This window comes from Aplysia californica, unplaced genomic scaffold (genome assembly GCF_000002075.1).
Source record: "Aplysia californica isolate F4 #8 unplaced genomic scaffold, AplCal3.0 scaffold00885, whole genome shotgun sequence".
Lineage (NCBI taxonomy): Eukaryota > Metazoa > Mollusca > Gastropoda > Aplysiida > Aplysiidae > Aplysia > Aplysia californica.
Genome location: NW_004798155.1, coordinates 29,787 through 49,786, shown reverse-complemented (window position 1 = coordinate 49,786; position 20,000 = coordinate 29,787). Strand labels below are relative to the sequence as shown.

The window sequence follows — 20,000 nt, the reverse complement described above, 5'->3', positions numbered from 1 at the left end:
GCCAACGGACCCCTGCGCCCACACACCTCTGCCAACGGACCCCTACCTCTGCCAACGGACCCCAGTGCACAGGTAAGTGTCGGGGCACTGTAGCGGGGCACTACGGGCACTCCCGGCGGCCGGGGCAAACTGCGATCCCCTGTCCGTTTTTACTCGGGAGGAGCCCGATTTCCCGATAGAAATGACAATTTTGTCGACTGCGGCGCTCTCTCCCGGCGAGACGTCTATATCCCGGCCGGAGGCCGATTTCTGGGTAAATTTGCCGAAATTCCAGTGACGGTCGCGTTTCGGTGGGCGGCCCCCGGGCCCTCGGTGGGCGCTGTGCGTGTGTCCCAGGGTGTCCCCCGTGTGCTCCCGGTGCCCGTGAGCCGGCGGGGTCCCGGCAGCGACGACTGCGGGTGCGGGGAACAGCCTAGGCCCAGGCACCTCTGACAACGGACCCCCACCTCCGCCAACGGACCCCCACCTCCGCCAACGGACCCCTGCGCCCACACACCTCTGCCAACGGACCCCTACCTCTGCCAACGGACCCCAGTGCACAGGTAAGTGTCGGGGCACTGTAGCGGGGCACCACGGGCACTCCCGGCGGCCGGGGCAAACTGCGATCCCCTGTCCGTTTTTACTCGGGAGGAGCCCGATTTCCCGATAGAAATGACAATTTTGTCCACTGCGGCGCTCGCTCCCGGCGAGTCCTCTATATCCCGGCCAGAGGCCGATTTCTGGGTAAATTTGCCGAAATTCCAGTAACGGTCGCGTTTCGGTGGGCGGCCCCCGGGCCCTCGGTGGGCGCTGTGCGTGTGTCCCAGGGTGTCCCCCGTGTGCTCCCGGTGCCCGTGAGCCGGCGGGGTCCCGGCAGCGACGACTGCGGGTGCGGGGAACAGCCTAGGCCCAGGCACCTCTGGCAACGGACCCCCACCTCTGGCAACGGACCCCTGCGCCCACACACCTCTGCCAACGGACCCCTACCTCTGCCAACGGACCCCAGTGCACAGGTAAGTGTCGGGGCACTGTAGCGGGGCACCACGGGCACTCCCGGCGGCCGGGGCAAACTGCGATCCCCTGTCCGTTTTTACTCGGGAGGAGCCCGATTTCCCGATAGAAATGACAATTTTGTCCACTGCGGCGCTCGCTCCCGGCGAGTCCTCTATATCCCGGCCAGAGGCCGATTTCTGGGTAAATTTGCCGAAATTCCAGTAACGGTCGCGTTTCGGTGGGCGGCCCCCGGGCCCTCGGTGGGCGCTGTGCGTGTGTCCCAGGGTGTCCCCCGTGTGCTCCCGGTGCCCGTGAGCCGGCGGGGTCCCGGCAGCGACGACTGCGGGTGCGGGGAACAGCCTAGGCCCAGGCACCTCTGACAACGGACCCCCACCTCCGCCAACGGACCCCCACCTCCGCCAACGGACCCCTGCGCCCACACACCTCTGCCAACGGACCCCTACCTCTGCCAACGGACCCCAGTGCACAGGTAAGTGTCGGGGCACTGTAGCGGGGCACCACGGGCACTCCCGGCGGCCGGGGCAAACTGCGATCCCCTGTCCGTTTTTACTCGGGAGGAGCCCGATTTCCCGATAGAAATGACAATTTTGTCCACTGCGGCGCTCGCTCCCGGCGAGTCCTCTATATCCCGGCCAGAGGCCGATTTCTGGGTAAATTTGCCGAAATTCCAGTAACGGTCGCGTTTCGGTGGGCGGCCCCCGGGCCCTCGGTGGGCGCTGTGCGTGTGTCCCAGGGTGTCCCCCGTGTGCTCCCGGTGCCCGTGAGCCGGCGGGGTCCCGGCAGCGACGACTGCGGGTGCGGGGAACAGCCTAGGCCCAGGCACCTCTGACAACGGACCCCCACCTCCGCCAACGGACCCCCACCTCCGCCAACGGACCCCTGCGCCCACACACCTCTGCCAACGGACCCCTACCTCTGCCAACGGACCCCAGTGCACAGGTAAGTGTCGGGGCACTGTAGCGGGGCACCACGGGCACTCCCGGCGGCCGGGGCAAACTGCGATCCCCTGTCCGTTTTTACTCGGGAGGAGCCCGATTTCCCGATAGAAATGACAATTTTGTCCACTGCGGCGCTCGCTCCCGGCGAGTCCTCTATATCCCGGCCAGAGGCCGATTTCTGGGTAAATTTGCCGAAATTCCAGTAACGGTCGCGTTTCGGTGGGCGGCCCCCGGGCCCTCGGTGGGCGCTGTGCGTGTGTCCCAGGGTGTCCCCCGTGCGCTCCCGGTGCCCGTGAGCCGGCGGGGGGCCTGCAGCGACGACTGTGGGTGCGGGGAACAGCCTAGGCCCAGGCACCTCTGACAACGGACCCCCACCTCCGCCAACGGACCCCCACCTCCGCCAACGGACCCCTGCGCCCACACACCTCTGCCAACGGACCCCTACCTCTACCAACGGACCCCAGTGCACGGGCAGGGGTCGGGGCACTGCAGCGGGGCACTACGGGCACTCCCGGCGGCCGGGGCAAACTGCGATCCCCTGTCCGTTTTTACTCGGGAGGAGCCCGATTTCCCGATAGAAATGACAATTTTGTCGACTGCGGCGCTCGCTCCCGGCGAGACCTCTATATCCCGGCCGGAGGCCGATTTCTGGGTAAATTTGCCGAAATTCCAGTGACGGTCGCGTTTCGGTGGGCGGCCCCCGGGCCCTGGGTGGGCGCTGTGCGTGTGTCCCAGGGTGTCCCCCGTGTGCTCCCGGTGCCCGTGAGCCGGCGGGGTCCCGGCAGCGACGACTGCGGGTGCGGGGAACAGCCTAGGCCCAGGCACCTCTGGCAACGGACCCCCACCTCTGGCAACGGACCCCTGCGCCCACACACCTCTGCCAACGGACCCCTACCTCTACCAACGGACCCCAGTGCACGGGCAGGGGTCGGGGCACTGCAGCGGGGCACTACGGGCACTCCCGGCGGCCGGGGCAAACTGCGATCCCCTGTCCGTTTTTACTCGGGAGGAGCCCGATTTCCCGATAGAAATGACAATTTTGTCGACTGCGGCGCTCGCTCCCGGCGAGACCTCTATATCCCGGCCGGAGGCCGATTTCTGGGTAAATTTGCCGAAATTCCAGTGACGGTCGCGTTTCGGTGGGCGGCCCCCGGGCCCTCGGTGGGCGCTGTGCGTGTGTCCCAGGGTGTCCCCCGTGTGCTCCCGGTGCCCGTGAGCCGGCGGGGTCCCGGCAGCGACGACTGCGGGTGCGGGGAACAGCCTAGGCCCAGGCACCTCTGGCAACGGACCCCCACCTCTGGCAACGGACCCTCACCTCTGGCAACGGACCCCCACCTCCGCCAACGGACCCCTGCGCCCACACACCTCTGCCAACGGACCCCTACCTCTGCCAACGGACCCCAGTGCACAGGTAAGTGTCGGGGCACTGTAGCGGGGCACTACGGGCACTCCCGGCGGCCGGGGCAAACTGCGATCCCCTGTCCGTTTTTACTCGGGAGGAGCCCGATTTCCCGATAGAAATGACAATTTTGTCCACTGCGGCGCTCGCTCCCGGCGAGTCCTCTATATCCCGGCCGGAGGCCGATTTCTGGGTAAATTTGCCGAAATTCCAGTGACGGTCGCGTTTCGGTGGGCGGCCCCCGGGCCCTCGGTGGGCGCTGTGCGTGTGTCCCAGGGTGTCCCCCGTGCGCTCCCGGTGCCCGTGAGCCGGCGGGGGCCCGGCAGCGACGACTGCGGGTGCGGGGAACAGCCTAGGCCCAGGCACCTCTGGCAACGGACCCCCACCTCTGGCAACGGACCCCTGCGCCCACACACCTCTGCCAACGGACCCCTACCTCTACCAACGGACCCCAGTGCACGGGCAGGGGTCGGGGCACTGCAGCGGGGCACTACGGGCACTCCCGGCGGCCGGGGCAAACTGCGATCCCCTGTCCGTTTTTACTCGGGAGGAGCCCGATTTCCCGATAGAAATGACAATTTTGTCGACTGCGGCGCTCGCTCCCGGCGAGACCTCTATATCCCGGCCGGAGGCCGATTTCTGGGTAACTTTGCCGAAATTCCAGTGACGGTCGCGTTTCGGTGGGCGGCCCCCGGGCCCTCGGTGGGCGCTGTGCGTGTGTCCCAGGGTGTCCCCCGTGTGCTCCCGGTGCCCGTGAGCCGGCGGGGTCCCGGCAGCGACGACTGCGGGTGCGGGGAACAGCCTAGGCCCAGGCACCTCTGGCAACGGACCCCCACCTCTGGCAACGGACCCTCACCTCTGGCAACGGACCCCCACCTCCGCCAACGGACCCCTGCGCCCACACACCTCTGCCAACGGACCCCTACCTCTGCCAACGGACCCCAGTGCACAGGTAAGTGTCGGGGCACTGTAGCGGGGCACTACGGGCACTCCCGGCGGCCGGGGCAAACTGCGATCCCCTGTCCGTTTTTACTCGGGAGGAGCCCGATTTCCCGATAGAAATGACAATTTTGTCCACTGCGGCGCTCGCTCCCGGCGAGTCCTCTATATCCCGGCCGGAGGCCGATTTCTGGGTAAATTTGCCGAAATTCCAGTGACGGTCGCGTTTCGGTGGGCGGCCCCCGGGCCCTCGGTGGGCGCTGTGCGTGTGTCCCAGGGTGTCCCCCGTGCGCTCCCGGTGCCCGTGAGCCGGCGGGGGCCCGGCAGCGACGACTGCGGGTGCGGGGAACAGCCTAGGCCCAGGCACCTCTGGCAACGGACCCCCACCTCTGGCAACGGACCCCTGCGCCCACACACCTCTGCCAACGGACCCCTACCTCTACCAACGGACCCCAGTGCACGGGCAGGGGTCGGGGCACTGCAGCGGGGCACTACGGGCACTCCCGGCGGCCGGGGCAAACTGCGATCCCCTGTCCGTTTTTACTCGGGAGGAGCCCGATTTCCCGATAGAAATGACAATTTTGTCGACTGCGGCGCTCGCTCCCGGCGAGACCTCTATATCCCGGCCGGAGGCCGATTTCTGGGTAACTTTGCCGAAATTCCAGTGACGGTCGCGTTTCGGTGGGCGGCCCCCGGGCCCTCGGTGGGCGCTGTGCGTGTGTCCCAGGGTGTCCCCCGTGTGCTCCCGGTGCCCGTGAGCCGGCGGGGTCCCGGCAGCGACGACTGCGGGTGCGGGGAACAGCCTAGGCCCAGGCACCTCTGGCAACGGACCCCCACCTCTGGCAACGGACCCTCACCTCTGGCAACGGACCACCACCTCCGCCAACGGACCCCTGCGCCCACACACCTCTGCCAACGGACCCCTACCTCTGCCAACGGACCCCAGTGCACAGGTAAGTGTCGGGGCACTGTAGCGGGGCACTACGGGCACTCCCGGCGGCCGGGGCAAACTGCGATCCCCTGTCCGTTTTTACTCGGGAGGAGCCCGATTTCCCGATAGAAATGACAATTTTGTCCACTGCGGCGCTCGCTCCCGGCGAGTCCTCTATATCCCGGCCAGAGGCCGATTTCTGGGTAAATTTGCCGAAATTCCAGTAACGGTCGCGTTTCGGTGGGCGGCCCCCGGGCCCTCGGTGGGCGCTGTGCGTGTGTCCCAGGGTGTCCCCCGTGTGCTCCCGGTGCCCGTGAGCCGGCGGGGTCCCGGCAGCGACGACTGCGGGTGCGGGGAACAGCCTAGGCCCAGGCACCTCTGGCAACGGACCCCCACCTCTGGCAACGGACCCTCACCTCTGGCAACGGACCACCACCTCCGCCAACGGACCCCTGCGCCCACACACCTCTGCCAACGGACCCCTACCTCTGCCAACGGACCCCAGTGCACAGGTAAGTGTCGGGGCACTGTAGCGGGGCACTACGGGCACTCCCGGCGGCCGGGGCAAACTGCGATCCCCTGTCCGTTTTTACTCGGGAGGAGCCCGATTTCCCGATAGAAATGACAATTTTGTCCACTGCGGCGCTCGCTCCCGGCGAGTCCTCTATATCCCGGCCAGAGGCCGATTTCTGGGTAAATTTGCCGAAATTCCAGTAACGGTCGCGTTTCGGTGGGCGGCCCCCGGGCCCTGGGTGGGCGCTGTGCGTGTGTCCCAGGGTGTCCCCCGTGCGCTCCCGGTGCCCGTGAGCCGGCGGGGGCCCGGCAGCGACGACTGCGGGTGCGGGGAACAGCCTAGGCCCAGGCACCTCTGGCAACGGACCCCCACCTCTGGCAACGGACCCTCACCTCTGGCAACGGACCCCCACCTCCGCCAACGGACCCCTGCGCCCACACACCTCTGCCAACGGACCCCTACCTCTGCCAACGGACCCCAGTGCACAGTTAAGTGTCGGGGCACTGTAGCGGGGCACTACGGGCACTCCCGGCGGCCGGGGCAAACTGCGATCCCCTGTCCGTTTTTACTCGGGAGGAGCCCGATTTCCCGATAGAAATGACAATTTTGTCCACTGCGGCGCTCGCTCCCGGCGAGTCCTCTATATCCCGGCCGGAGGCCGATTTCTGGGTAAATTTGCCGAAATTCCAGTGACGGTCGCGTTTCGGTGGGCGGCCCCCGGGCCCTCGGTGGGCGCTGTGCGTGTGTCCCAGGGTGTCCCCCGTGTGCTCCCGGTGCCCGTGAGCCGGCGGGGTCCCGGCAGCGACGACTGCGGGTGCGGGGAACAGCCTAGGCCCAGGCACCTCTGGCAACGGACCCCCACCTCTGGCAACGGACCCTCACCTCTGGCAACGGACCACCACCTCCGCCAACGGACCCCTGCGCCCACACACCTCTGCCAACGGACCCCTACCTCTGCCAACGGACCCCAGTGCACAGGTAAGTGTCGGGGCACTGTAGCGGGGCACTACGGGCACTCCCGGCGGCCGGGGCAAACTGCGATCCCCTGTCCGTTTTTACTCGGGAGGAGCCCGATTTCCCGATAGAAATGACAATTTTGTCGACTGCGGCGCTCGCTCCCGGCGAGACCTCTATATCCCGGCCGGAGGCCGATTTCTGGGTAAATTTGCCGAAATTCCAGTGACGGTCGCGTTTCGGTGGGCGGCCCCCGGGCCCTGGGTGGGCGCTGTGCGTGTGTCCCAGGGTGTCCCCCGTGCGCTCCCGGTGCCCGTGAGCCGGCGGGGGCCCGGCAGCGACGACTGCGGGTGCGGGGAACAGCCTAGGCCCAGGCACCTCTGGCAACGGACCCCCACCTCTGGCAACGGACCCTCACCTCTGGCAACGGACCCCCACCTCCGCCAACGGACCCCTGCGCCCACACACCTCTGCCAACGGACCCCTACCTCTGCCAACGGACCCCAGTGCACAGTTAAGTGTCGGGGCACTGTAGCGGGGCACTACGGGCACTCCCGGCGGCCGGGGCAAACTGCGATCCCCTGTCCGTTTTTACTCGGGAGGAGCCCGATTTCCCGATAGAAATGACAATTTTGTCCACTGCGGCGCTCGCTCCCGGCGAGTCCTCTATATCCCGGCCGGAGGCCGATTTCTGGGTAAATTTGCCGAAATTCCAGTGACGGTCGCGTTTCGGTGGGCGGCCCCCGGGCCCTGGGTGGGCGCTGTGCGTGTGTCCCAGGGTGTCCCCCGTGCGCCCCCGGTGCCCGTGAGCCGGCGGGGGCCCGGCAGCGACGACTGCGGGTGCGGGGAACAGCCTAGGCCCAGGCACCTCTGGCAACGGACCCCCACCTCTGGCAACGGACCCCTGCGCCCACACACCTCTGCCAACGGACCCCTACCTCTGCCAACGGACCCCAGTGCACAGTTAAGTGTCGGGGCACTGTAGCGGGGCACTACGGGCACTCCCGGCGGCCGGGGCAAACTGCGATCCCCTGTCCGTTTTTACTCGGGAGGAGCCCGATTTCCCGATAGAAATGACAATTTTGTCCACTGCGGCGCTCGCTCCCGGCGAGTCCTCTATATCCCGGCCGGAGGCCGATTTCTGGGTAAATTTGCCGAAATTCCAGTGACGGTCGCGTTTCGGTGGGCGGCCCCCGGGCCCTGGGTGGGCGCTGTGCGTGTGTCCCAGGGTGTCCCCCGTGCGCCCCCGGTGCCCGTGAGCCGGCGGGGGCCCGGCAGCGACGACTGCGGGTGCGGGGAACAGCCTAGGCCCAGGCACCTCTGGCAACGGACCCCCACCTCTGGCAACGGACCCTCACCTCTGGCAACGGACCCCCACCTCCGCCAACGGACCCCTGCGCCCACACACCTCTGCCAACGGACCCCTACCTCTGCCAACGGACCCCAGTGCACAGGTAAGTGTCGGGGCACTGTAGCGGGGCACTACGGGCACTCCCGGCGGCCGGGGCAAACTGCGATCCCCTGTCCGTTTTTACTCGGGAGGAGCCCGATTTCCCGATAGAAATGACAATTTTGTCCACTGCGGCGCTCGCTCCCGGCGAGTCCTCTATATCCCGGCCGGAGGCCGATTTCTGGGTAAATTTGCCGAAATTCCAGTGACGGTCGCGTTTCGGTGGGCGGCCCCCGGGCCCTCGGTGGGCGCTGTGCGTGTGTCCCAGGGTGTCCCCCGTGTGCTCCAGGTGCCCGTGAGCCGGCGGGGGCCCGGCAGCGACGACTGCGGGTGCGGGGAACAGCCTAGGCCCAGGCACCTCTGGCAACGGACCCCCACCTCCGGCAACGGACCCCCCCTCGGCTGGGGCATCGGGGGCGGCTGACAGCCCCGGTGAGGTTGCCGCCCACCAATGCTGGTGGGATATCGTTTGTGGGTAGGGGGGTGCACGCGGTGAGGGGGGCAGGGGGCGGCCCCTCTTGTCGTGTGGGGTGGCTACCGGGGGGGAGGAGGGGGTTGCGCGCGGAGGGCCGGAATTTTGTCTGTTACGTAACATGGTGCTTATGGGACAGTGCAGCCGGCAGTCTACATAAAACGCGCCGACACGTATATATGTGGGGGAGTAGGTTCGTGCTGGAACAGGCCACTAGTCGGACTTCATCGACAGGGTTCGTCCCGGGTGAGGCGAGACTTTAACAGCCTGGTGGCGCAACCTATGATCCCACCGGCGGATGGGGAACTCGGATCGGGCTCGAGCGGACACCGCTTTGGGTCTCATGGACTGGGTTTTTTCCCGTGTGGGGCCGACCTTTAGCAACGAGTGCGATGGCCCTTTCTGTCTGGACCTGCATCCGCCGAACTCCTGGCATCGACTGGCTCCTGAGGTCGTGTGTGGTTTCGTTCTTCCGACTTGACCTCCCGGCAGTAGTCTGGCAGCATCTGCATGGTGATAACTCTCGCCCCGTAGAGGATGGACGCTGAGTAGTACGTTGTCCGAAGCGCGCCGCGCGAGTCGCGAGCTGACGTATGGAGAGCATCCTCTCTCTCTCTCTCTCTCTCTCTCTCTCTCTCTCTCTCTCTCTCTCTCTCTCTCTCTCTCTCTCTCTCTCTCTCTGTGTGTGTGTGTGTGTGTTTACATAAATAGAGTTGATCTTGTTGGCGGGCAAGATTGTCCGGCGGTAAGGGTGAGAAACAAAAAGACTTAACAGGAAAGGGGTGAGTGCTTTGGTGTGCGTGCGTGTAAGCGTGCATGTGTTAGCATACGTGTGTGTGTGTGTGTGTGTGTGTGTGCGCGTGCGTGTGTGTGTGTGCACGCACCCGCGTGTGTTTGTATGTATGTGTGTGTGTGTCTGTGTACGTGTGTGTGTGTGTGTGTGTGTGTGTACGTGTGTGTGTGTGTGTTTATGTCTGTCTGAAAAGCACCAAGACAGAACGGTGTCGTGTCATGACGAAACTTGAAAATAAAGCTGCAGAGGACCGGGCTCTCGACCAATCAGCTGCGACTCGACCCTGAATGGACCAATGGTGCGGCAGGGCACCCTTGGCGCCAAGATTCTCGGTCGTGGTCCCCTATATAAGCCTCCGCTGTTGACGGGAACTTCTAAGTATCACATCGCTGGTGGAGTGATGAAACCTCGTAACCCCAGAAAGGAAAATTTTACAGGAGAGACAAAAAACTGATTTACTCGTGAATAAAAATACCTATATTAACCAAAGTTGGTACAGATAGATAAAAACATGTTAGAAACGTGGTTAGTACATAAAAATAACTTTTCTATTGTTTATGTGGTTACGCTGTGGGATGCGAGGTTTCATTACAACATTTTTGTCGTGATGAAACCACGTATTCAGCCGGCGGGAGGGTTGCGAGGTTTCATCAGGACAAAGTTTGAGGGTTGCGAGTTTTCTCGCTGCTCATTTTGGTTGCAGTATGCGTCTGTTGTTTGAAACGCCACAAAGTGATAAAGATGTTTATTCGAAACCAATTGGTTTGGAGTTCGATTCCCGGCCAACTGAAGTCAAATAAATGTGTGTTACCTGCAGAATTTATGTTTGAATCCTCAAACGGATTGCAATTAATGCAATTTGTTTCAGTATAATTTGCCAAGATTAGATCTGGTTACTTTCAGTTTTAATAAAATGCTCAAAATAATAATAAATCTCTGCAATATGGTCTCTGTTTGCACTACAGATGATTTTCATAAGAGATGTTGAATCATAATTAACAACCATTAATGTTAATGGTATAAATTGTCATGAAGTGACGATGCATATTGGCAATAACAGATTTAAGCACCTGTAGGTGATTGTACTTAAACGTTTTGTGTGGAGTGGTGAGGTAGGATAGACCTTATGTTTCTGTGTCCTTCGGAACGGCAGCCCATTCATATTTGAGGTGCATCTTGAACTGGATGTTCATGTCTGGGATGTACTTCAAACACCTGACAATAGGATCACCCGTTTTTCTACCTAGTTTTATACACTTTGTCGTAGCTTCCACACTTAGAATATTCCTTGAAGGATGTGTGATCCGAATATTTGTTTTGATAAGTTTCTTGTTTTGCTCTTGCCATCATGAAGAAATGGAGGTAGTCTTGGAGGACCTCGATGCACGTTTTTCGAAGCGATCTCTTAATAGCTGAGTTCACACTGTTAATTTCCATTTGTGTTTGTAATTTGATATGTTTTTGTTCAATTGTGCTTCCATGTGTTGTTGAAAACAGGCTGAGAGAAACATTTTCAAGTGTGGCATTTCTGTATTGGTAACCACAGTTGTCGCTGTCGATAATGGTTTTCTGGAAGTCCAGCTTTTCCTTCAGGAAATCCAATAGACATGAAGCTAACTCATTTGCCATAAGTCCCCCTTCTGCTTCATGACCCACGTAAAAAAGTAGTCTGACGTGTTGCAGCATACAATAGCGTAAAGTTATGAACGGCGAGTTTCGTTTTGTAATGTAAGGCTGATGCTGAAGATCCATTGAAAGTACGGCCGTTTTAGGTTCATCACTGGCTAGAGATTTGATGGCTTCAGATTTATCTCCTTCCTTTTCTTTGCGCTCTGCCTCCTTTTCTAGAATGTGAGCATTCCAAAGATCCTCCAGCCCATTGTCAACTTCACGACTGATGCAAAGGTCGCGCATAATATCTGTCTTTGACATGAGCAGCGACAGGTTATTCTGCTTGAATGCTTCATCCAGGCCGGGTCTGTTGAGAGGCCGCCTCCCGTGGTCTAGGGAGAATTGCATATTTTGTAGATACCTGAGTTGCTTTGATAATTATATTGGTTCTTAGTTTCTTACAAATCACTCATCCAACCCAGTTCAATTCAGGAACATCTTTTAACACACTGGCACCTTATGGCCACCTTTTAAAATTGTTTATTGAAGGTATTCCCTATCTGTTTAGTCTCTGAATATACCTCCTCTGAGGTCCACTAGTCATCCCACGAAAGGGTCCACACTAAATCAAAATTAGAATGTCTATCAACTTCAGAGAGCCCTTTACTTTTCAGAGTCCAGCTCTTGCAATCCCAGTTTGGTTTCAATAACCTAGCTGGGATTTTCATTGATCCTTTAGATCCTTTACGTATTCCGATCCCGTCCTGATCCACGGATAGCTTTTCGCTTATTTGTTGCCACTCCTAAAAACCCTTTCTTTTCCTCTGTTGAGCATCATTTATGCTGGCATCACAAATGAGCTCGGGATCAGGCTCCAGGGAAAGTGGCTAAGGTGCCTGAATATGGTTTACAGATCGTGTTGCTGTGACCTTGAAGGTAATAATTCAGCATCTGACTTACAGCTGCCTAGTGAGACGTCAGTATGGTTTGGGGTATGATTCCAGGCGACAACGGTGTTGGTGCAGACTCAGTCTGGGATGAAGCTGATACTTCATTATCTCCGCATATCAGGGACAGCCCTGGAAAGGACTGCGACATGGTGGGTGGGGTCAATTCATGGAACGTGGTCTGCTCAGTGGTTTCCAAACCAGCCTTTGTAGGGTATAAATATCTAGGTGATGAACACAGTTAGAAGGAGATATTCAATACAGATTCGGAAATGTCCGTATTACTTGTGTTGTTGAGGCACAAATTTGTCACAATATCCTCTAAAGACTTTAGAGTCATCAAGACCACGGTTACGTTCAGTACTATTCGGTCTCAACCACAACTGGAGGATTCGACTACACAGCGGATTCATAGTCTGAGACTCCCCCGGGGCGGTGCCACTGACAGAAATGTCTTTAGGCCATTACCAAAAAGGGGGGGGGGAGACATTTTTTGTTCTAGTGCACAGTAGAATTGTAAATGGACTGATCTAACAATGTCATGCTCATAACTGTGCCTGAACTACAACAGGGAACTGCTGCTTTTTCTGTCCTAATCCTTACTATCGTCATTTTCCTCTACTTCTTTTGCATGTTTGTCACACTCTTGGGACCCGCTATTTCCGGGGTGCCTTGATTGTCAAAGCAGACTTTATGCTGCTGAAGCTAGAGAGGCGAGCAGAGTAAATCTGATTCCTTGTAAGGACTTCTCTGTTGACATTCAACCCATGGCGCTCGTATGACCGTATGCAGTTGCGGGCGCCGTAAAACCTGTACTAAAACTAAAAATAGTCTGAGAAGATGCGAAACCTTACCCTCTCTTTGATAAACAGATTGGCCTGTTGACATCAGGAGAGTGCACAGATCTGTCACCTTATGGCCACCTGTCATTTCAAGGTGTGACTGTTGCCTTAACTTAAATGTTAACTACGTTTGTGCTCGATGAGAACATCTTGATTACCAGCACGTTAGTCATCCTAATGAATGGATTTTTAATATATTTACACAATATAAGTACTTCACTTATGACCATATTTGAACTTCTGAACTGACTGAAATAAAGTGAATGAATAAAAGAATGAATGAATGTAAGGATGAATAAATGAATGAAATATTTATCCAGAACCTCGTATAAGCACGCCGCTCTCTCAAACCGGGAGTGATGAAACCACGCAAAAGCAGATCGGCGCACCGGATGAGGGTTGCGAGGTTTCATCACGCCAGGATATCATGGGGGCAAACATACGAGGTTTTGTTATTAAGTTTTTTTCATACTTTCTCTTACTAATTTAACCTTGTGCTTTTGACACATTGTGAAGAAGGACTGGGAGAAGACATTAAGCCAAAAAAACGAATTTCGAAAAAATTGAGGGTTACGAGGTTTCATCACTCCACCAGCGACATTCTGAATTCGAAAGAATGGCACGTACCAAACAAACCGCTCGCATGTCCACGGGTGGCAAGGCCCCTCGCAAGCGGCTTGCTACCAAAGCTGCTTGTAAGTCGGCCCCTGCCACCGGAGGTGTGAAGAAACCTCATCGTTACAGGCCCAGTACCGTGGCTCTGCGTGAGATCCGTCGTTATCCGTCGTTTGAGACCCGCACGTTGTCGTTCAAACACCTTGTTCGTGAGATTGCAAAAGACTTCAAGACCGACTTGCGGTTCCAGAGCTCTGCCGTAATGACTCTGCAGAAGTCTTGCGTCATGGTTCTGTATGAGGCATACCTCGTGGGTCTGCTTGAGGACATCAGCCTATGCCCCTTCAACGCCAAGCGTTTGACGATTATGCCCAAGGACATCCAGTTGGCAAGATGTATCCGTGGAGAGCGTGCCTAAGCGAGCTCACTTCTCATCTGGTTCATCCAGCGAAAAACAGCGATCACCGGCCCACGAAACGAACGGTCCTTTTCAGGACCAAACCGAGTTCCCTATTGATGCTGTTACTTTGCTGAGTTATGTGTTGTTGTCCCCCGCCCCACCCCACCTCTGTGTGTGTATTGATTATTGTTGTTGTTGTTGTTGGTTGTGCCTCCTTAAATATATAAAGCGCAAACCGCTGGCAGAGGCAGGTACAGAATGAGAGTGAGACCCGCTGCCCCTCTGTGTGTTGCCGCGTGTCAACTCGTGTGCTCCCTTGTGCTGTCGTGGGTCCCTTCCTCCGTGTGGTCAGTCGTGATATGGATACGGGTAGGGTTTGTTGATATTTTCTTGCTCCGGTTGGGATGTGTTGCGTTGCTTTGTGATTGTTGTGTCGTGGCAGTGATTTGTTATTGATGACGATCTGATTGGTTGTTCCCCGTAATTACTAATAACATGATTAGAATTAGAAGTTAACTGTCTGCTTCTCTATCTCCGTCTCTCCTTTTTCCTTTTACAAGTCTACAGTGCAGTGGAGAAACACGGACAGATGCACAGGGTGATATAGTAATAGTCCTAATGCATACAGAGCAGTTGTGTGCTGTATGTTTGTTCACAACAATAGAGTTGATGTTGGTGGCGGGCTGGGGGTGAAGGATAGGCGTACAAGTGTGAGCATGGGCTATGGGTAGTCAATTAGTGCGTATGTGTGTGCATGCACGTGTATCTCTCTCATTGTGTGTGTGTGTGTGTGTGTGTGTGTACACAAAGTGTGTGTGTGTGTGTGTACGTGTGTGTGTGTGTGTGTTTATGTCTGTCTGAAAAGCACCAAGACAGAACGGTGTCGTGTCATGACGAAACTTGAAAATAAAGCTGCAGAGGACCGGGCTCTCGACCAATCAGCTGCGACTCGACCCTGAATGGACCAATGGTGCGGCAGGGCACCCTTGGCGCCAAGATTCTCGGTCGTGGTCCCCTATATAAGCCTCCGCTGTTGACGGGAACCTCTAAGTATCACATTCTGAATTCGAAAGAATGGCACGTACCAAACAAACCGCTCGCATGTCCACGGGTGGCAAGGCCCCTCGCAAGCGGCTTGCTACCAAAGCTGCTTGTAAGTCGGCCCCTGCCACCGGAGGTGTGAAGAAACCTCATCGTTACAGGCCCAGTACCGTGGCTCTGCGTGAGATCCGTCGTTATCCGTCGTTTGAGACCCGCACGTTGTCGTTCAAACACCTTGTTCGTGAGATTGCAAAAGACTTCAAGACCGACTTGCGGTTCCAGAGCTCTGCCGTAATGACTCTGCAGAAGTCTTGCGTCATGGTTCTGTATGAGGCATACCTCGTGGGTCTGCTTGAGGACATCAGCCTATGCCCCTTCAACGCCAAGCGTTTGACGATTATGCCCAAGGACATCCAGTTGGCAAGATGTATCCGTGGAGAGCGTGCCTAAGCGAGCTCACTTCTCATCTGGTTCATCCAGCGAAAAACAGCGATCACCGGCCCACGAAACGAACGGTCCTTTTCAGGACCAAACCGAGTTCCCTATTGATGCTGTTACTTTGCTGAGTTATGTGTTGTTGTCCCCCGCCCCACCCCACCTCTGTGTGTGTATTGATTATTGTTGTTGTTGTTGTTGGTTGTGCCTCCTTAAATATATAAAGCGCAAACCGCTGGCAGAGGCAGGTACAGAATGAGAGTGAGACCCGCTGCCCCTCTGTGTGTTGCCGCGTGTCAACTCGTGTGCTCCCTTGTGCTGTCGTGGGTCCCTTCCTCCGTGTGGTCAGTCGTGATATGGATACGGGTAGGGTTTGTTGATATTTTCTTGCTCCGGTTGGGATGTGTTGCGTTGCTTTGTGATTGTTGTGTCGTGGCAGTGATTTGTTATTGATGACGATCTGATTGGTTGTTCCCCGTAATTACTAATAACATGATTAGAATTAGAAGTTAACTGTCTGCTTCTCTATCTCCGTCTCTCCTTTTTCCTTTTACAAGTCTACAGTGCAGTGGAGAAACACGGACAGATGCACAGGGTGATATAGTAATAGTCCTAATGCATACAGAGCAGTTGTGTGCTGTATGTTTGTTCACAACAATAGAGTTGATGTTGGTGGCGGGCTGGGGGTGAAGGATAGGCGTACAAGTGTGAGCATGGGCTATGGGTAGTCAATTAGTGCGTATGTGTGTGCATGCACGTGTATCTCTCTCATTGTGTGTGTGTGTGTGTACACAAACAGAGTTGTTGGTAGCAGACAAGGGCTGTCGAATGACCGTTAGTAGGGGTGAAAATCACAAAGACTTAACAGTAAGAGAGTGCGTGTGCACGCACGAGTGTTTATGAGTCACTCTCTCTCACTCACGCTCTCTCTCTCTCTCTCTCTCTCTCTCTCTCTCTCTCTCTCTCTCTCTCTCTGTGTGTGTGTGTGTGTGTGTGTGTGTGTGTGTGTGTGTTTACATAAATAGAGTTGATCTTGTTGGCGGGCAAGATTGTCCGGCGGTAAGGGTGAGAAACAAAAAGACTTAACAGGAAAGAGGTGAGTGCGTTGGTGTTCGTGCGTGTAAGCGTGCGTGTGTGTGTGCACTCGTGCGTGTGTGTGTGTGTGCAATCGCCCGCGTGTGTTTGTGTATGTGTGTGTGTGTGTCTGTGTACGTGTGTGTGTGTGTGTGTGTGTGTGTGTGTGTGTGTGTGTTTATGTCTGTCTGAAAAGCACCAAGACAGAACGGTGTCGTGTCATGACGAAACTTGAAAATAAAGCTGCAGAGGACCGGGCTCTCGACCAATCAGCTGCGACTCGACCCTGAATGGACCAATGGTGCGGCAGGGCACCCTTGGCGCCAAGATTCTCGGTCGTGGTCCCTATATAAGCCTCCGCTGTTGACGGGAACCTCTAAGTATCACATTCTGAATTCGAAAGAATGGCACGTACCAAACAAACCGCTCGCATGTCCATGGGTGGCAAGGCCCCTCGCAAGCGGCTTGCTACCAAAGCTGCTTGTAAGTCGGCCCCTGCCACCGGAGGTGTGAAGAAACCTCATCGTTACAGGCCCAGTACCGTGGCTCTGCGTGAGATCCGTCGTTATCCGTCGTTTGAGACCCGCACGTTGTCGTTCAAACACCTTGTTCGTGAGATTGCAAAAGACTTCAAGACCGACTTGCGGTTCCAGAGCTCTGCCGTAATGACTCTGCAGAAGTCTTGCGTCATGGTTCTGTATGAGGCATACCTCGTGGGTCTGCTTGAGGACATCAGCCTATGCCCCTTCAACGCCAAGCGTTTGACGATTATGCCCAAGGACATCCAGTTGGCAAGATGTATCCGTGGAGAGCGTGCCTAAGCGAGCTCACTTCTCATCTGGTTCATCCAGCGAAAAACAGCGATCACCGGCCCACGAAACGAACGGTCCTTTTCAGGACCAAACCGAGTTCCCTATTGATGCTGTTACTTTGCTGAGTTATGTGTTGTTGTCCCCCGCCCCACCCCACCTCTGTGTGTGTATTGATTATTGTTGTTGTTGTTGGTTGTGCCTCCTTAAATATATAAAGCGCAAACCGCTGGCAGAGGCAGGTACAGAATGAGAGTGAGACCCGCTGCCCCTCTGTGTGTTGCCGCGTGTCAACTCGTGTGCTCCCTTGTGCTGTCGTGGGTCCCTTCCTCCGTGTGGTCAGTCGTGATATGGATACGGGTAGGGTTTGTTGATATTTTCTTGCTCCGGTTGGGATGTGTTGCGTTGCTTTGTGATTGTTGTGTCGTGGCAGTGATTTGTTATTGATGACGATCTGATTGGTTGTTCCCCGTAATTACTAATAACATGATTAGAATTAGAAGTTAACTGTCTGCTTCTCTATCTCCGTCTCTCCTTTTTCCTTTTACAAGTCTACAGTGCAGTGGAGAAACACGGACAGATGCACAGGGTGATATAGTAATAGTCCTAATGCATACAGAGCAGTTGTGTGCTGTATGTTTGTTCACAACAATAGAGTTGATGTTGGTGGCGGGCTGGGGGTGAAGGATAGGCGTACAAGTGTGAGCATGGGCTATGGGTAGTCAATTAGTGCGTATGTGTGTGCATGCACGTGTATCTCTCTCATTGTGTGTGTGTGTGTGTGTAAGAGAGTTGTTGTTAGCAGACAAGGGCTGTCGAATGACCGTTAGAAAATCACAAAGACTTAAGAGAGTGAGAGTGCGTGTGCACGCACGAGTGTTTATGAGTCACTCTCTCTCACTCACGCTCTCTCTCTCTCTCTCTCTCTCTCTCTCTCTCTCTCTCTCTCTCTCTCTCTCTCTCTCTCTCTCTCTCTCTCTCTCTCTGTGTGTGTGTGTGTGTGTGTGTGTGTGTGTGTGTGTGTGTGTGTGTGTGTGTGTGTGTGTGTGTGTGTGTGTACGTGTGTGTGTGTGTGTGTGTGCACCCACCCGCGTGTGTTTGTATGTATGTGTGTGTGTGTGTCTGTGTACGTGTGTGTGTGTGTGTGTGTGTGTGTGTGTACGTGTGTGTGTGTGTGTGTTTATGTCTGTCTGAAAAGCACCAAGACAGAACGGTGTCGTGTCATGACGAAACTTGAAAATAAAGCTGCAGAGGACCGGGCTCTCGACCAATCAGCTGCGACTCGACCCTGAATGGACCAATGGTGCGGCAGGGCACCCTTGGCGCCAAGATTCTCGGTCGTGGTCCCCTATATAAGCCTCCGCTGTTGACGGGAACCTCTAAGTATCACATTCTGAATTCGAAAGAATGGCACGTACCAAACAAACCGCTCGCATGTCCACGGGTGGCAAGGCCCCTCGCAAGCGGCTTGCTACCAAAGCTGCTTGTAAGTCGGCCCCTGCCACCGGAGGTGTGAAGAAACCTCATCGTTACAGGCCCAGTACCGTGGCTCTGCGTGAGATCCGTCGTTATCCGTCGTTTGAGACCCGCACGTTGTCGTTCAAACACCTTGTTCGTGAGATTGCAAAAGACTTCAAGACCGACTTGCGGTTCCAGAGCTCTGCCGTAATGACTCTGCAGAAGTCTTGCGTCATGGTTCTGTATGAGGCATACCTCGTGGGTCTGCTTGAGGACATCAGCCTATGCCCCTTCAACGCCAAGCGTTTGACGATTATGCCCAAGGACATCCAGTTGGCAAGATGTATCCGTGGAGAGCGTGCCTAAGCGAGCTCACTTCTCATCTGGTTCATCCAGCGAAAAACAGCGATCACCGGCCCACGAAACGAACGGTCCTTTTCAGGACCAAACCGAGTTCCCTATTGATGCTGTTACTTTGCTGAGTTATGTGTTGTTGTCCCCCGCCCCACCCCACCTCTGTGTGTGTATTGATTATTGTTGTTGTTGTTGTTGGTTGTGCCTCCTTAAATATATAAAGCGCAAACCGCTGGCAGAGGCAGGTACAGAATGAGAGTGAGACCCGCTGCCCCTCTGTGTGTTGCCGCGTGTCAACTCGTGTGCTCCCTTGTGCTGTCGTGCTGTCGTGGGTCCCTTCCTCCGTGTGGTCAGTCGTGATATGGATACGGGTAGGGTTTGTTGATATTTTCTTGCTCCGGTTGGGATGTGTTGCGTTGCTTTGTGATTGTTGTGTCGTGGCAGTGATTTGTTATTGATGACGATCTGATTGGTTGTTCCCCGTAATTACTAATAACATGATTAGAATTAGAAGTTAACTGTCTGCTTCTCTATCTCCGTCTCTCCTTTTTCCTTTTACAAGTCTACAGTGCAGTGGAGAAACACGGACAGATGCACAGGGTGATATAGTAATAGTCCTAATGCATACAGAGCAGTTGTGTGCTGTATGTTTGTTCACAACAATAGAGTTGATGTTGGTGGCGGGCTGGGGGTGAAGGATAGGCGTACAAGTGTGAGCATGGGCTATGGGTAGTCAATTAGTGCGTATGTGTGTGCATGCACGTGTATCTCTCTCATTGTGTGTGTGTGTGTGTACACAAACAGAGTTGTTGGTAGCAGACAAGGGCTGTCGAATGACCGTTAGTAGGGGTGAAAATCACAAAGACTTAACAGTAAGAGAGTGCGTGTGCACGCACGAGTGTTTATGAGTCACTCTCTCTCACTCACTCTCTCTCTCTCTCTCTCTCTCTCTCTCTCTCTCTCTCTCTCTCTCTCTCTCTCTCTCTCTCTCTCTCTCTCTCTCTCTGTGTGTGTGTGTGTGTGTGCCGACA

At 56.3% G+C, this 20,000-nt stretch overlaps 3 protein-coding genes and 1 long non-coding RNA gene across 4 annotated transcripts in view; 3 read left to right on the top strand and 1 right to left on the bottom strand.

Moving 5' to 3' along the window:
• The window catches only part of LOC106013432, a 7,273-nt gene extending 727 nt beyond the window's left edge, over positions 1 to 6,546 (top strand). Inside the window, exons 3-10 of the mRNA XM_035972876.1 lie at positions 369 to 542; positions 1,289 to 1,462; positions 1,759 to 1,932; positions 2,407 to 3,342; positions 3,431 to 4,282; positions 4,371 to 5,222; positions 5,519 to 5,712; positions 6,499 to 6,546. Of these exons, the coding sequence (XP_035828769.1) occupies positions 369 to 542; positions 1,289 to 1,462; positions 1,759 to 1,932; positions 2,407 to 3,342; positions 3,431 to 4,282; positions 4,371 to 5,222; positions 5,519 to 5,712; positions 6,499 to 6,546 (3,404 nt within the window). The remainder of the gene's footprint in view (positions 1 to 368; positions 543 to 1,288; positions 1,463 to 1,758; positions 1,933 to 2,406; positions 3,343 to 3,430; positions 4,283 to 4,370; positions 5,223 to 5,518; positions 5,713 to 6,498) is intronic.
• A 91-nt stretch (positions 6,547 to 6,637) lies between these two features.
• LOC118478725 lies at positions 6,638 to 7,600 on the bottom strand. Its single transcript, XR_004859251.1, has 2 exons — positions 7,557 to 7,600; positions 6,638 to 7,066 (listed from the first exon to the last, which is right to left on the bottom strand). It is a non-coding gene; the product is annotated as an uncharacterized LOC118478725 (long non-coding RNA).
• A 5,786-nt stretch (positions 7,601 to 13,386) lies between these two features.
• Positions 13,387 to 16,388, top strand: LOC101858527. Its single transcript, XM_035972875.1, has 2 exons — positions 13,387 to 13,813; positions 14,849 to 16,388. Exons 1-2 carry the CDS (start codon positions 13,400 to 13,402, stop codon positions 15,287 to 15,289), a joined length of 855 nt encoding a protein of 284 aa, XP_035828768.1. The 5' UTR covers positions 13,387 to 13,399; the 3' UTR covers positions 15,290 to 16,388.
• Positions 16,389 to 16,486: 98 nt separating this feature from the next.
• LOC101858311 lies at positions 16,487 to 19,173 on the top strand. Its single transcript, XM_035972874.1, has 2 exons — positions 16,487 to 17,166; positions 18,541 to 19,173. The coding sequence occupies exons 1-2, from the start codon at positions 16,753 to 16,755 to the stop codon at positions 18,979 to 18,981; spliced, it is 855 nt and encodes a 284-aa protein (XP_035828767.1). The 5' UTR covers positions 16,487 to 16,752; the 3' UTR covers positions 18,982 to 19,173.
• Positions 19,174 to 20,000: the final 827 nt, after the last annotated feature.

Bases quoted from the DNA above. Each gene is read 5' to 3' on its own strand.
- LOC101858527 (XM_035972875.1), top strand. From the start codon at position 13,400: ATGGCACGTACCAAACAAACCGCTCGCATGTCCACGGGTGGCAAGGCC. The intron at 13,814-14,848 runs TAAGCGAGCTCA...GGGAACCTCTAA, and splicing joins GTATCCGTGGAGAGCGTGCC to GTATCACATTCTGAATTCGA.
- LOC101858311 (XM_035972874.1), top strand. From the start codon at position 16,753: ATGGCACGTACCAAACAAACCGCTCGCATGTCCATGGGTGGCAAGGCC. The intron at 17,167-18,540 runs TAAGCGAGCTCA...GGGAACCTCTAA, and splicing joins GTATCCGTGGAGAGCGTGCC to GTATCACATTCTGAATTCGA.